The sequence below is a fragment of the Pezoporus occidentalis genome, unplaced genomic scaffold, assembly GCF_034315485.1.
Source record: "Pezoporus occidentalis ecotype Australia unplaced genomic scaffold, CSIRO_AGI_Poc_V1 ctg111, whole genome shotgun sequence".
Lineage (NCBI taxonomy): Eukaryota > Metazoa > Chordata > Aves > Psittaciformes > Psittacidae > Pezoporus > Pezoporus occidentalis.
Window position 1 is genome coordinate 1,676,088 of NW_026912898.1, and position 15,482 is coordinate 1,691,569.

The 15,482-nt window shown below is 47.3% G+C and overlaps 1 protein-coding gene across 3 annotated transcripts in view; it reads right to left on the reverse strand.

Annotated features, from left to right (window-relative positions):
* Positions 1-4,377: 4,377 nt before the first annotated feature.
* Positions 4,378-15,482, reverse strand: part of ARHGAP31 (Rho GTPase activating protein 31) — a 67,651-nt gene continuing 56,546 nt past the window's right edge. For all 3 annotated transcript variants that reach the window (XM_062632767.1, XM_062632776.1, XM_062632762.1), the window contains 4 exons: positions 15,249-15,308; positions 13,966-14,592; positions 12,850-13,157; positions 4,378-11,943 (listed from right to left, as the gene is read on the reverse strand). In XM_062632767.1, the coding sequence (XP_062488751.1) occupies positions 9,475-11,943; positions 12,850-13,157; positions 13,966-14,592; positions 15,249-15,308 (3,464 nt within the window). In that variant the 3' untranslated portion in view covers positions 4,378-9,474. The remainder of the gene's footprint in view (positions 11,944-12,849; positions 13,158-13,965; positions 14,593-15,248; positions 15,309-15,482) is intronic.

Sequence of the window (15,482 nt, forward strand, 5' to 3'; positions counted from 1 at the left end):
GAGATATGACTTTAGGACCACAGCAGCAGGTAATGTCAAATACTGTTTTCCTCCTCTGGCCTTTTGCTTCAGACCCAGAGGTCTCTTCCTTCCTGCTGCATCTAACTGTGGTATGATGATAGCGCTGCTCTCAACGTAGAGAAAATGCTGCAAGACTTTGCAGAAGAGGAACGGAGATTATTTTTTTACATTACTTTGCAAAGAGGTTTTGCACGATCAGCTGCAAAAAGTTGCAGTATTAACTGCTCCAACCAGTTGCAAATGATACCATTGACCTATTGCATAAACAGCAGCTTAAGCTAATGAAGTTTCAGTTCTTCACTTTGCTTTCTGCTTCTTAAGCCTTTCCCTCACGTTGCACATTGTGATTTATGTTCTTAGAACACAAAAGCTGTGATTGACCTGGGCAATGGTGGATCTTTGCAGGAGTGCCAAGCATTCCCCAATGCATCCAGAAAAATCCAGTTTTATCCGCCTGAACAGAGGAGGAAGAAAAGGACTGGACTGATGGCAGAATGATGTTGAGCATGCTTGTGAAAACTCCTGCCCAGCTTTGTCAGGTTTTTCAGCTTCTGAAGGCTGATTCCAATCTCTGCAACTTCCCTACCTGGGATGCCAGGGAAAGGTGAGGAAGGGATGGAGTCTGTGATAGGAATGGCGGTGAACTGGTTTATGTGTTGGCTGAGGCTTGTAAAGAAATCCTGGTCATTCTCAGCTGTTTGTATTGCTGCTCAGAGGTATGGATGGATGTTTTATGGTCCTCAAAACAGGCAATATGCGTATGTGCAGGTAAACTGCTGGGCTAAGACAGGGTGAAGGGAAAACTTCTCCAGGTGGAAGCTGTGCTGTTTGCTTGCAATTTGTTCTGTACATTTCTTCTCTGTAGGTATGAATATTCACAGCTCTCTCCTGGCAAACAAAGCATGTTTTGATTCTCCCATGGAGTTATCAACTCTATTTTTAGATTATTAATTTACTGTAACAATCCCAGATTTGAGAAATGGGGGCCTTGCCGAGAAACATCCTCTGTTCAGACATGACAGAGCAGCATGGCCTCCGAGCCAATGAGAATCCCAAGTCCTCAGCTGCTTCCCTCCCATACACACACAGACATAACCTGATGCCTTTCACATTGCTGAATGCTTGAGGCTGGCAGTACTGAATGTGTCTGTTCCTTCAGGCAATGGGGCTGCCTTTGTATATTTTTCCAGCAGGATTTCCTACCCCTTCCTCCTTTTTCTCACTACTTCTTCTTTTGCATGAGATCTCTTTACACAGACTCTCTCAGGCCCTATTTCTCCTTACCTTACTGGTTCATGTACAACATACTATCTCCACTATATACAACATACTATCTCCATGCTTGCATCTGACTACCCACCTTACTGTGAAAACCATCAACCAGGCTGTCGGTGGTGTTTGGTATCCTCTGACTCAGATGATTTATCCCTCATCCTGCTCGCTGCCCTGGCATCTTAGATTTTCACATTCCTTAACAGGGACTTGTGCCAAGCAAATGTTTATTGGGACCAAGTATGACCTAAAACTAGCTCGTAAATGAAGCCTCCTTCTCCCACCCTTTGGCAGCCCTGCGCTCTTTGGCAACTGGGGAAAGCCTCTGCAACGTGTGGTATGCTGGGAACCTCCTGCAAGAACTCTCTCTGTAATCCCAGGCATCTATCTTGAGGAGATCCTGCTGCTTGAGGAGTTGAGGATGAGTGATGAGAGCTCATCCTCAACAGGAATAAAAGGTGAGGGTGTTTCTGGATGTGTTAGCTTGCACGCGAGGTGGAATTCCAGCATGGGCAAGGTCATCTGCAGTTCTTGCACATTCACTAGTTGAGATAAGCTCTGCAAGATGGCTAAGTGATAAGCAGTGAGCTGCTCTGCTACCCAGGGCTGTTACTGACCGTGAGTGAATGCAGGACTGAAAACCTTCCCTGTCTATGTATTTTCCAAAGCAATGGTCACCTTTAGAAAGGTCCTGTGGCTGGCACAGAGGCTGGAGGAGGTAAAGCCACCACACTTCAAATAATCCCTGCAAATAACCAGCCAAGTCTTTTTACACCCCTCTTCTGCCTCCACTGTCCGACCCTTGGTTTTTAAAGCAAATTATCTCACAATGCAATAAAAAAGGTGAGTAAAGCAGTTTGGGAACAGCAGTTCTTTCTGATGCAAACTTTTTCCTGTCTCCTATGAAGGAGGAGGGAAAGAAGTTATCTGATATTTTTCAGACTGGTTCAGATCTGTCTTATTGGCTGGGTTTTGGAGTTGTTTGGTTGTTTGGTTGTGGCGTTTCCTTCCCTTTTTGAGTTTTACTTACCTGGAATCTTTCCTATTTAATAATCATCATGTGTGTTATTTTCCCTTCTCCAGCTCTGTTTGTTCCCATGTTCCTGTTCCTTGGGGTTCTTTCTTAAGCAGCTACTAAGTTTTCTTTGAAACCATTTCCTCTCACTGATTTCAGATCTTTCCTGTTCTTTTCAGAAAAGGGATTTAAATGATAGAGAGATATGTGCCCCCTTTAACAGAAGTGCTATGGAAGAAAACAGGTCCAGTTTTAAGATGGATCTGGACCCAAAGTGCACAACATAATTCCTATGAATTTTCTACATTTGCAAAACTTAGTTCAATTCTCACTTGCAGTTTGAAAATAAGACATGAGAAAATAGCTACCTTCTTTTGGTATGGAGTCAACCAACCCTTCTTGTTTTAACATTCATACTGTATCTAACTTTTGGGGGCATAAGGACTTGGCCAGGTCTGAGCTTTGCAGCTCCCATTCATTTCTAATCCTTAACTCTGAAACTGTTCCTCTTTTACCCTTGTAGAGAGACTTGTTCTTTATTCCTTGTAGTTTATTCTGCTCTGACAGAAGGTGAACTTGGAGAGGTCAATGTCTTTATCTTGGCTATTATGATCCTGTTCTTCTTGTTGTAGACACCTGCGCCAGCTTGGCCTAAGTCTCCTTCACTGGGCTCTATTTCCTTGCCTGCACTGGCTGCCTTCCCTTTGCTCTCAATTGGCCTTTAGCTCCATCCAGTGGGATACCAGCTTGATGTTTTGTTGCCCATAGCTGGATTCCTGTCTTGAAAGGAGGATGCATGAGACACCGGTATCAAATGCTCTTTGGCACTGGGTTAGCTTGTTTCCTGGTTTACAGCCAGTTTGGGAACTTGCTTAATCCTGGTTTTGGCTTAGCTGAAAGTATCCAAGATGTTATAGCTGTTGCTTCCAATGCAACATACACAAAAGATTGTCTTGAGTCAGACTTTCACACTCGTAGTGGTGGGAAAGCAGGCAAAAGGAATTGGCTGGAATTGTGTTCAAGCACTTCCATGTGTTCAAGCGCCCTGATTTAGGGAATAGTGCTGACTGGAGCCTTTTACTTGATTTTCATAACCATGGGAATGCTGGGGAGAAGTTTGAGATTCTCCACTTGTCTTATGGCCAAGTCATTGCTAGACTCTGTGGCACAAAGAGTACAAAAACACTGTTTCTCGTACAGCAGTAATAGTTGGCTATGACTAACAACAATTTCAGAGCTCAACAGACATGGTTTTCCCTCACTTTATGTGCCAGTTGCCATGGTAAGCAGGAAGCACAACCCAGGCATTTTCCTAAATGGAAATTGAAGTCATGAAAGAGGTAGGAAAGGGAGTCAAGCCCTGAATTCAGCTGCTGAGGAGGAACAAAAGTATTCCATGTAACCTAAGGATTCATCTGGTTTTTAAGGAGAACAAAGAGCAGGCTGAGCTGCAGGTATGCCCACTGTGGCTATAACCCTACAGATAGTTACTAATACGAATTCACTTCCAGGCTACAGCTCAGAGATTGGGTCAACAAGGGCACTGTAAGAATCCAGAGAACCAGGGAACTTAATTAATAGTTAAGTTCTTGCTTGTCCTTTACAAGTCAACACAAGTGCCTACACCAGAGGCTTCATAGTAGTTTCTCTTGTTCCATCTTGGCTTCCCCTCTACAGGAACTGGGATCCCAGAGTATTTTTGTACTCAGTGCTGCTCTACATTATCACAGGCAAGGCAGAATTCTGCAGGAGATGTGTTAGATAGGAGGATGTGGTTGTGCACCACTGAAACTTCAGCCTGGTAGAGCTGGAAATGGTAAGAAGAAAGATGAATTTTACCCATGGAAATTTGAAAGTGTTTCAGATGCTTTGGTCATTCTACAGTGAGAAAAGTGTGTGATCAGGCTCTAACCTTCATCCACACAGTCAAACACAGCTTAGTGCCACTCACACGAAAACAGAAGGACTCAAACTCCACGTCAGAGGAACACAAATGCATTCGCACTGCACTCGTAAACCAAATCCAAAGGAAAAAGAAAGTGTTCCAAAACATCACTAGGGCACAGGTCTGTTTTTATAAAAACTCCAGTTTAATCTCATGGCTGAGACCTGGCAAAACATCTTTCTTTTTTGTCTGTTGTTTTTCTTTCTTTTTAAAAGCAAAGGCACAAAGGCAGGCAAGTCCACACAGAGAACAAAGCTGAACAAAAATACAATCCTTCAGAGCTAGCAGGAGAAGTAATCCCAAACGGGGGCCAGTGGGATGGGGACAGTCCTTTTCACAGTGTCTGACTTCCAGCCCTTCCCTTGACCTGGCAGCAAAGAATAATTCAAAGGGGACCAGTGCCTGCAAGAACAAGAGCTAAGGTCTGGTCTGCTGCATGGAGCCCTCAGGAAGCTCTTGCCTCCTGCCACCCTTCCTTTCCAGGGCTGTTGAAGTCCTGCTCCATCTCCAGTTGAGCTCCGTGGCAAGCTTTTCATTCCTTGCTTGGAGCAGGATTAGTTATCACTGAGCCTTTACATCAATTAGGAGCAAGCCAAAACTAAACCAAATAGGCATCAGCTACACCTTCTCCCCTCCCCTAGAGATTAGTTTTCCCTAGAAATGGAGAGAAGCAAAAGGACAACTGCAAAGCCTGGGCATGCCTGAAGGGCAATACATGCTCCAGTAGATTGTTTGCATCTCCAAGGACTGAGGAGATGCTTGTGGTGGCAACTTAAATCAGTCCTTGCACTCTTGTCTGTGCTGATCTCATTTCTTCTCTCTCAGGACAAGATCCTGATCAGGAGGGCAGATTCAAGCCTTTTGCCCACCACATATTAGCTTCTCCTCTGTGGGCAAAAAGCCAGTTGATCTCATACCCTCAGTACTACAAAACTTACAGCAGAAACCAGTTCCATGCATGAGCCCATTTCACAGATGTGCAGGATTCTATTTAGGCAATTCCTTCATTTTAATTAAATTTCCATTTTAATATTTATAAAATGTTCTTTTATATATATATATATATATATAAATTCAACACAATATTCACCACTACAGGCATTTCAGAATTCATAAAGAAAGAAACAATACTTTGATTGCACCATTTGGACTCTGGATGAGGGAATATGTTGCAGGATTTTATGGATGCTCTCTGATACAGACCTAAATTCCTCTGAAGCAATAAAGGTGAAAAAAAAGAAGAGCTTCAGTCCTTCTGAAGTGATAGCATGGGATAGACAGGTCAGAGGAATGTGGTTTATACCGTAAAATACAATCCTCCTGTTTACTCTCCTGCCAATAAAGCAGCTCCCACGTGAGCTAACATTCTCCATGCCCCTCCTTTCCATCAGGGGATTCTCATCTTTGACAGCCCAGCCATTTCACTCTGGGTTACTATTAACAGAAGCTGTACAAACTGCCTGACTACATGAGAAGAATAAGTGTCTCTTGTCTCCCATCGGTGGAAGCCCCCAAGCAGCATATGCTGGTGATACCACATCATGACAGATTGGGGCCATCTGCAGCCTTGACACTCTTCAAAATGTACTGCAGGGTCCCTGAAATGATCCTTGTAGAGCTGCAAATGATGTGCCAGTCTGTTCAGGAAGGTCCTTTCCATAATGCTGAGAACACCTGACTTAACTCTCCTGTAGACAAAACCTCAAATTCTGGGCAGACCCATCTCCCATAAAACAGTCTGTCCCTCTCCGTAATACTTCACACACAATAAACACCCAAACCAACCCAAAATCGAGCAAAAGAACCCAAACCCTTTCTTAAAGGCTCTAGTGTTGCAGGCTTGTCCTGGAGGGCAGGAGTTTGGTACCCACAAAGTACCACTGCAAAACCCTGAACTTCAGGATTGCTTCCAGTCACAGGTTCAGTCTGCTGATGCAGGATAGCAGAAAGCAAGCTAATAGCTCTGAAGCAAAGATGAGAGTGGGTCTGACCCTGAAGCTGACCTCAGGAATCTCTTAATAAGGCTGGATCTCAGGAAGCTCCAACCACACATTCAGCACTATTCAATGGGAGATGGCTTCTAACTCCTGGCTCTATCAAGTTCTGGTCCTGCAACTATCAGTATTAACATGGGCCCGTCATTAAGCATTACAAAGTCTGCAGAAGTCTGAGTCTGGAGCTGGGAATGGTGACCTCGGTGCAGTGGTGCACCTTGCACAGTACTCTCAGCAAGTACTCTCTCAGCTTTGCAGGTAACTGTAGATAGAGATGGGATCAAGCTACAGAATAGAGATGTCATTTGCAGAATCTCTGCTTCATTAAAACCCAGGACCTGGCTCCGAGTTCAAATTCCGAAACACCCTCAAAAAGTATAGTCTGGATACAGATTTTAGGTGAGGCTGATCTTTAATATTAAGTAAAGATTTAGAGTCATTTTCTCTTGCAGGAATTTCGCCACTTATGCCAAAAGCACTATTACTTACTGGAACGCTGTTAAGAATTAAGACAGTGTGCTATATACAAATTGCCAGACCTCATTTCTTGTTCACAGATCAGCTTATATGAGAATAGGGAGGAGGAAAAAAATAGAGAGAGAAGAACTGTTTTAAGGTGCCAAGGTTTCATCACATTTTCTTTTCCTTTCCACATTACTCCATGAGCTTTGCTGGCCCCATTCCAGATGCCTTGGCAGATAGAACTTCTAGGAACTGAGAGAATATAAATCCCCGTCCAAAGTAAACTGTTCTGTTGATGCCAAAAAATCCTGTGCATCATTTCCATACCTTTTACTTTCTCTATACTTTACCACAATACCTCGTATCACATCTTCTCATGTCATTTGCCATTAACTGAGCCATGGTGGTTGAAAGCTTTCCCATGAGGAGGTAAAAAAGGAATTTGGGTGCCATGTAAATGCCGAGCAAAGCTGTGCTGTGAAGAGCACTGAGGACTGGCAATCCCCTAGTTTTAATGGGAGGCTTCACAGGCATTTTATGGTCAGGGAGAAGGAAAGCACAATCGTCATGAAGCTGATTATTCTGGACCTGCCGTCCACGGCGTGCCCAGGTAAAGCATGGGCTGCAATCTGTGAAAGACCACGGACCTGCAACAAGAACTCCAGGCTCTTGTCCGGTGTAATATTCTCCCTCCACAACACTGACAGCATGGGCTTCATTCTCTGCTCTGCTCCCCCTCACATGGCGTTATGCACAAGCGAGAAGTACAGCGGGGAGGATCAAAAGCTGCAAGCACTGACAGGGAAAAGCCCTCCAGTTTTTTCACACTCCCTTTGGATTCTAGGAGAAAATTCTGCTGAAGATACATTCCTTTCACTTGTGGGGCCAGAACTTCTCAAAAGTACTCTGGCATCTCCCTCCTTTAGCAACCAGAGTGCACAGAAAGCACAGCACAGGCTCTGAGCCCTCCAGCCACAATGACACATGAAGTGACACATTCAGTACCCACCAGGAGCTCGAGGGTTTGCTAACAGTTTAAAAATGCCAGTACTTCACAAAAAAAGCCCTAAACATACATCTCTCAGGAAATCCTGACTGACACTCATTGTGGTGGCTATAGCACTTCCTACCAGATGCTCAGTTACTTCATAAACTATAGCCCATAATACCCACCCAAGGGCTTACAGACACAGACCTCCCCATGAATGATGGCCTCTGCAAGCACCATTACAGGGAAAATCTCAGTGCTGGCAGCAACACCTGTGCTCCCATCTCTGTAGTCTCCAGTGGCACTTAAATTGCAGAGACAGCACAGGCTGTACGTGCCTTTGCAATCACCCCCGGTCACATACCAGGCAATAGAGAGCCTGCTGTGAATGTAGAGTTAGAGGCTTTACAAAGGAACCTTTAATTCTGTTTCTGTGGCATCTGTTGCTTATATGAATGCGTATTTGCCTGTAACAATAACAACCCTTCAGGAGAGAATTTAATTCACTTCAAATCCCCCTCTCATTGTAATGTTCATTATCTGTTCCGCAGTCCTAAACATCATCCTCTTTGCCATAATCTCAACCCATCTGAAAGCAGTGAAGACCAAGGGAGGTGACAACCAGCTGTGGTCTCAAAGAAACAGTGTAAAACCACAAAGAGAGGAGGTTTAAAGGAAGAAGAAGCACATGGGGACATGCCACACAGTGGCAATGAAAGACCAAGGGTCAAAGATAAGTCAGTCAGGGTGCAAGAGGGCAGTAGCCCAAGGCCATGTGAGTCAAAAGATGCTCTTGCTTTTCCCCCGTTGGCAGTGTGGAGCACCGCTGGAGATAGTTGCAGAGGTGTCATCTGGCTTTAAGCAATGATGGAAATAGTTGATTCTGGCCTTTGTTAAGACTGTGTCTTTGCTTTCACCGACAGCAGCCTGAGAAGTCTCTACCACTGAACAGTCAGCTTCACACTCATTCCCCAGCCACATGGACCTTGTCCGCCCCAGGGAGGTGTGGTTGAGCACAACAGAGCTCATGAGCTGGATTTGGGAGATTAAAGGAACAGCTAGGTGTTTCCTGCCCAGCTGCTTCCATTCCAGCCCTTGCACATGCTGGAAAGAGCACATCTCTGACGCAAGGACAGAGCTGGAGGCAGCACCTTCAGGTTGTATGTTTGTCACTGCAACATCCTTGGGTGTTTTACACCCTGTATGACTTGCTCATGCCAGCTTCACCTTCTTCTTCAGCTATGCCCAGCCTCCTGCACTGTTGATTTACACTGTCTAAATCAGGCAGCAGGGAAGGATAGGCATGGTCCTTCACTGGTGGCTGGGAAACAATGGAAGAAGGTCCCAAACATCTGGACTTACCTCCTCAGCAGATGCTGTGCCCCTGCACTGTGGGCTGCAGTGCTTTGGAACAATGTTTCCCCCCAGCCCTACTTTCTAATTATACCAAGATTTATTTTTCTTTTTGTTTTTTTCATAGGGAGGATGGGACTTTCACGGGGCTTTGTTAGACAATGACTATGAGGAAATGCAAGTTCCCTGGGACTGGCTTGCAAAAAAAGAAGCAGACGGTGAGGGAATAGGCAGGGGTGAGAAAGGGAAGGAGAAGCAAGACAAAAAGACTATGAATCTCCATAGCAAAATGCTTTGCAGGAAACCCTAAAGGATTCGGGTCCATCTTGCACAAAATAGTTCTAAGAACAGCAAAATGGCAGCAGAGTTGGTCATGGACACTCCTGTCCCATCCACTATGAAAAAGGAATATGAGAGGCAGTTGCTATTCGATCTGCCTCACACTTCGTCCATCCAGAATCACAGAGCGCCTCTGGGGCTGGTAAAAGCAGCTGGTGGAGGTCTCCAGTCTCTGGCCATTCTTGGGGATGGTCATTTTGTTCCGCAGCGTCACCCCCTCAGGCGTTGTCCGCGAAGGCTCAGACAGATCGCCACAAATGGGGCTTGAAGAGGTGGTCTGAGTAGGGCTCCTTATGGGTGATAGCAACACCCTGGAGTCTGCTGAAGAGGAGGGGTGGTCCATGATGGGGAAAGGGGGACTGAAGAGAATCAGACTCTGGGGCCTGCCAGGCCTGGACCTATAGGAAGGCTTGGAGAACCCTGATGGCCTCTCCATCTTTGAGGACTGTGGGGTATCTCCAGCTGTCTCCCCCTCGGAGGTGCGCTTTCGGCGCAGAACAGGGGCATCCGTAGCAGGGTACTGACTGGACTGAGATGGCTCCAGAGGAGATCCAAGGCTGCTGTGCCAAGGGCAGGCTGAGTCCTTTTGAGCTGGGTCACTGTTTTCTTTCTCTGCTTTGGCTTTCTTCTCTGCCAGAGGGCTCTTGGGGGTCTCCAAGTGGCTCCATGCCACTCGTTGAGTCTGCCTGACTGCCTGCTTGGCTTCTGCTTCCTTCTTCTCAGCTGGAGGAGCAGCGTTCTGAGCCTGCAGGGGCTGGGGGATCTGGGTGTACTGGATCTTGGGCGGTATCACAGGCACCGCTCTAGCCTGGCACATCTTAATCATGAAGGAGGTCCTGACCGCCGACACACTGACGGGGGCAGAGTTACGACGGCCAGTGGTGGCATGGGCTACCGCTAGGTAATCCAAGTCTAGATCCACATGGGCATTGAAATGAGACCCCCAAGTAACGCCTTTACTGGCAGCAGGGCAGGCAGTGGGCAGTGATGGGACAGAATCACTGCTTTTCACTTCCTTCTGTCCGCACAGGAGGTTCCCAGGGGCAGAAGGCATGGACAGGCTCTCGAATGTGAAAAAATCTGGGGCTGGAAGGAGTGAATCCAAGTTGAGGGATGATGGCCGAGTCTTCACTTTACGAGGTGTTTCTTCACCTTTACTACTCAGCTGTGACTCAGTGGCAGAGCACAACGCTTTGATAACAGTCTCTCCTCCCAGGGCAGGGTCCTGAGACATGGATAACTTCTCCTCTATGTTCTTTGCCTGTGAAGAGCTGCCTGAGCTATTTTGGTATGGTAAAGGCAGTTCAAGCTTTGAGCTCCAAGGGTTTTCTTTGCTCACATCCACTTTCTTTTCCTCTGGCTGTGAAAGAAGGATTCTGGAAGGTGCCTCCTTCTCAGCTGGTGCTTCCTCCCTGGTGAGGGGGCACCTCAGCTCATCATTTTTGGCAGGTTCTTCAGGAGGACTTGTGCCATTCTCACCTTGCTTAACTTTGCCTGAACTAGACAGGGAGACGGGTTGTGTCTTGGGCAGCTCACAAGTCACTGGCAGAATGTCACTGCATGGCTGCTGTTGGTCAGTGGCATCTATGAAAGAGAATGGGATAGTCCACAGACTCATCACTGTGTCTTTACTGTCCAGGGAGAGGCTGCGGCTGAATCGTGGTCTAAGAGAAAGGCCTGTCTCTGCTCTCTGGCTCTGCGGCTGAAACTCCTGTATCATCTTCTCCTGAATGTCCTTAAAGGTGGGGGAATGGAGTGGGCTTGTAACCCACTGGTGATCCTCCCATGGCTCCACAAGTTCTAAGCTCTGTACATTATCTGTCCAGGTATCCTCATCATCCTGATCACCAGCATCATGGGTTCTGCTAACAGCATTGCCCTCCTTCAGCTCCTGGATTCCAGCTCCACCCAGTGCCTTGGAGCAGAATGTGTCCCTTTTATCAGCAGCCATGATTTCAGGCTTCTCCTTCTGAGCCTGGCCTCTGGTAAGACCATCCTTTTCCCTCTGCAGCTGACAAGTGCTATCTTTTTCTCTCCCTGACTCTGGACATGCTCCTTTGGAACAAGAAAATCCATCACTTGGAGCAACCTCATTAAATTCTGATTGACCACAGAGCTTCCAGTCCAGGGGAGGAGTGAGACATTCACTCACGCTGTCCACCACTGCGTGGTGGTTCTTTGGAGTGGCTGTGCCAGTTGGAGAAGTACCCAGTTTGGGTAGGGCTGAAGCACAGCTCTGCTGTGCAACCACATCAGACTGACCCTTGTGGAGACTGTCTTCTTGTTCAATGCTGGTGGCACCAAACAAAGGCACCTGAGTTGTTACCTGTGGTGTTCTGCTTGCAGATTTCTGCTCAGACAGGGCTGGACTCTGCCCTGGGCCGGAGGAGGAACTATCTGCTTGTGTTGAAGAAGAGGATTCAGAAATCAGTCCCATCCTGGGGACAGCAGCTGGCAAGAGCAAGAGCTCCTCTTCAGGCTCAATGATTTTCAGTTCCTGCTGTATCTCTGGCCACAGCGGTTCTAGAAGGGCATTGGCAGGGTCTTCCTCAGTCTGGAAAACAGAAGAAATGCCATGAGCTGGCAGCTCACATCTTACCAACAAATACCCCTCCGTCTTCCTCAAACAGCCCTCTTAAAATAGACAGGCTCCTGGATGAGCACACTGACAGGTACAGAAACACAGACGCTTGTACTGCTACCAGTCAAAGGAAGGAAACACATCTATAAACAAGTGGGTTTATAGAGGGGAAGATGTGAGGTGCAGCCAAAATGAGGCCTGGACAGATGTGCTGAAAGAGTGAGGTGAATGAGTAGCTGGAATGTCTCAGCTCTTCCCATTCAGGCTCTCTTGGCCTTGCCAGAGGATCTGCATTCCCAAATCGCACACAAACCGGAATGAATAATCTATTCAAGGAGCTATGCCAACAGATCTTTAAATAGCTGTCCAGAGATGAGTATTGCTGTAAGAAACTTGGTGAAAAAGCTCTGCTAGAGATAGAGAGGAGGTAATAGTAATCATAATAATAGTAGTAATATAATAATAATAATAATAAATAGTGTGTATAGAATGGAAGAGAAAAGGACTGTTCAGGCTGTCCAAGACAAATGGGACAGCAAAAATAGAAGGGGAATTCAGAGACAATCGGTCAAAATGCTCAGACATCCGGACAGTCTCACATCTGGAGAGTCTCAGAGCAGACAGATTGCAATGACTGCAATCATATAGTTACAGAAAAAGAAGACAAGAAAGGGACAGAAGGTAGTTGTGTAAAAGTAAATCACCACATAGTGATGTGGACAGAAGGGAAATCAGTACATGATCAGTTCTTGACCCTGCTTAGTCTAGGTCAAAGGCTGAGTTTTCGTGACTATGGACACACAGTGAAGCTCTAAACAACCTCCCAGTCACTACCGTGACATTGTCCCCCACATTTTTTCCTCATGCCTTCTTCCTTACCACATGTCTAAAGCATGACTCTTCTTCTGTCTTGGCTGTCTTGATCTCCTGCTGACCACAGCTGCCTTCTGAGGAGACATCCTTTTTCTTGAGCTGTCCTTGCTCGGCCTTGTTTGCAGGCAGCGGCCCCTTATGAACCTCTGAGGTTGGTGTTTGTTCCGAGGTAGGACTCTGCTCTGAGGACTGCTGGGGGCTGCTGGGGCTGCTGGGGCTGCTTTGCCCACATAACATCTCATTTTCTGAGGCTGGCTGTGGAGTTTCTAAGGACTCAGGTTTCCTGGCTTCCACCAGCTCCTCAGGGGGTGAGCCTGGATCAGAAACACAAATGAATGATGCAACTACTTAGAATCATAGAATCAGCTCAGTTGGAAAACACCTTTGAGACCATCAATCCAACCGTTACCCCAGGACTGCCAAGTCCACCTCTAAACCATGTCACACTTGACTTGAGACTATGCAGTGCTGTTTCAACTGAATGCCAACTAACAAAGCTAAAGAGCTCCCTCTGGGTGGAACAGGACATTGCCGGGAGGCCACACACCTCCCCAGTCTCATAGAATCATAGAATCATAGAATAGTTAGGGTTGGAAAGGACCTTAAGATCATCCAGTTCCAGCCCCCTGCCATGGGCAGGGACACCTCACACTAAACCATGCCACCCAAGGATCTGTCCAACCTGGCCTTGAACACTGCCAGGGATGGAGCATTCACAACTTCCTTGGGCAACCCATTCCAGTGCCTCACCACCCTTACAGTAAAAAACTTCTTCCTTATATCCAATCTAAACTTCCCTTGTTTAAGTTTGAACCCGTTACCCCTTGTCCTATCACTACAGTCCCTAACGAAGAGTCCCTGCCCAGCATCCCTGTAGGCCCCCTTCAGATACTGGAAGGCTGCTCTGAGGTCTCCACGCAGCCTTCTCTTCCCCAGGCTGAACAGCCCCAGCTTTCTCAGCCTGTCTTCATACGGGAGGTCATTACTGCAACAAGCACCAACCTGCTACCATCAAAACCCACACTGCTCTTGTAAGAAAGAGACAAAGTTGTAGCAACCTCCACACCTTCAGGGCACCTCCAGAAGCCCAACAGAGGCTCCACAGCCCTTTCCTTAACACACCTCTGGATGCTGCCACTGGCACAGTGGTCCCCGGCTGTTTCTCCTTCCTCTCCAGCACCTGCTCTGTCCTCGTGTGGGTCCCTGCTTCCAAGGCAGAGGGGTTCGTGTTCTCAGCCACCAGGGAGGACAGCTCCTCTAGGCTGGAGAGGGAAAGCTTCTCCTTGGTGGGCACACGGCATGGGGTGCTGTTGGTGCTGATGACTGCAGATACTCGCAGTGGGACAGAGACAGCGAAAGGCTCTGAGATGTTCAGGGCTTTCCTCTGGTGGCGAGGGGAGGCCTCCAAGGGGAAGAGGCTGTTTGGGAAGCCCGACTTGGTGCTTGTTTCACACGTGTAGAACATGCGGCCGCCTTTGGGGGAAGTCTGCTCGTTCTCAGCATCCTCTGCTGCCCGGAAGACCTTCAGCTGCTCAGGGGGTGACTTTGCCTGTGGTGTCCGGGGGGGACCTTTCTCCCCACTCAGCTCTGTGCTTCCTCTGGCTACCATGGCAGATCCTTCCCTCTCCCACTCATTCTCCTTGCTGAGGTCATACGAGCTGCCTGTGCCTCCTGTGCGTATCTTCATCACCGGAACAAAAAACCCTCCAGTAGTCACTGCCCGTTTGAATCTGCTCTTCTCATCCTCCCCTGGGGGTGGGAAGAGAGGAGGAAGTCAGTGGGAAGCAAAGGACTAGCAGATAACCTTCCCCTGTAAGGAGCCCTCCTCATTCCCTCCAGGGATGAATCCTGCCCTGATGAACACCAAGACTAACCCCAAGGAGTGGGGACAGCAGGTATTGAAGACCTTCCAGGCTCTAGCCATCAGGTCTCCTTCAAACTGGGCAGGCAGGTCTGTATAGGATGCCTTCCAGTGGAAACCACCAAAGACTTTTATTAGAAGGCCTTGTCAGTCAGATGCAGTCAAGTCTTGGGCTAGCTTTCATTGCCCACAAAGGCCACAGCTCTAGGCTTTGTTGGCTTATTGACAGCACTTTTGGGAATGGGAATTTTGTGCCCAGAGTAACCAAGAACAAAACTGAAGGAATCCCATTGCTAATAAAGATGCAGCTAGGCACAGTGGTAACTCTCAGGCACATGCACCAACATAAAAGACACAGAAAAGGGTTAAAAATGCATGTACACAAAGGTGGAGCATGTGTCAGCAGCCATGGCATAAGCATACGAAGATACACAACATGGTGAGATAGGCAAACAGAACGCTGCAGCCATGCAGGCATGGAGAAAAGCTGAGAATGCAGAGGTGCAGTCCTTCACCCTTACAGTACAGGCTCTTGATGTCTCACCTTCCACTGGCAGGGAACACAGCGAGTCCATGCTCTTCGCGGGCCGAATAGTTGCTTTTTCTGTGGAAAACAAGTTTTAGAAGAAGGCTTCAGACCCTGCAGCTTTGCCCATAAAGACCAAAGGCCACATATAGACGGGCATGCCAGGCAGATATCAAAGTTATTTTCCGTTCCCAAACATTCTCCCTCTGTATCCACACCACGCGGCTTATTACCCACAACACTTGTGCACAC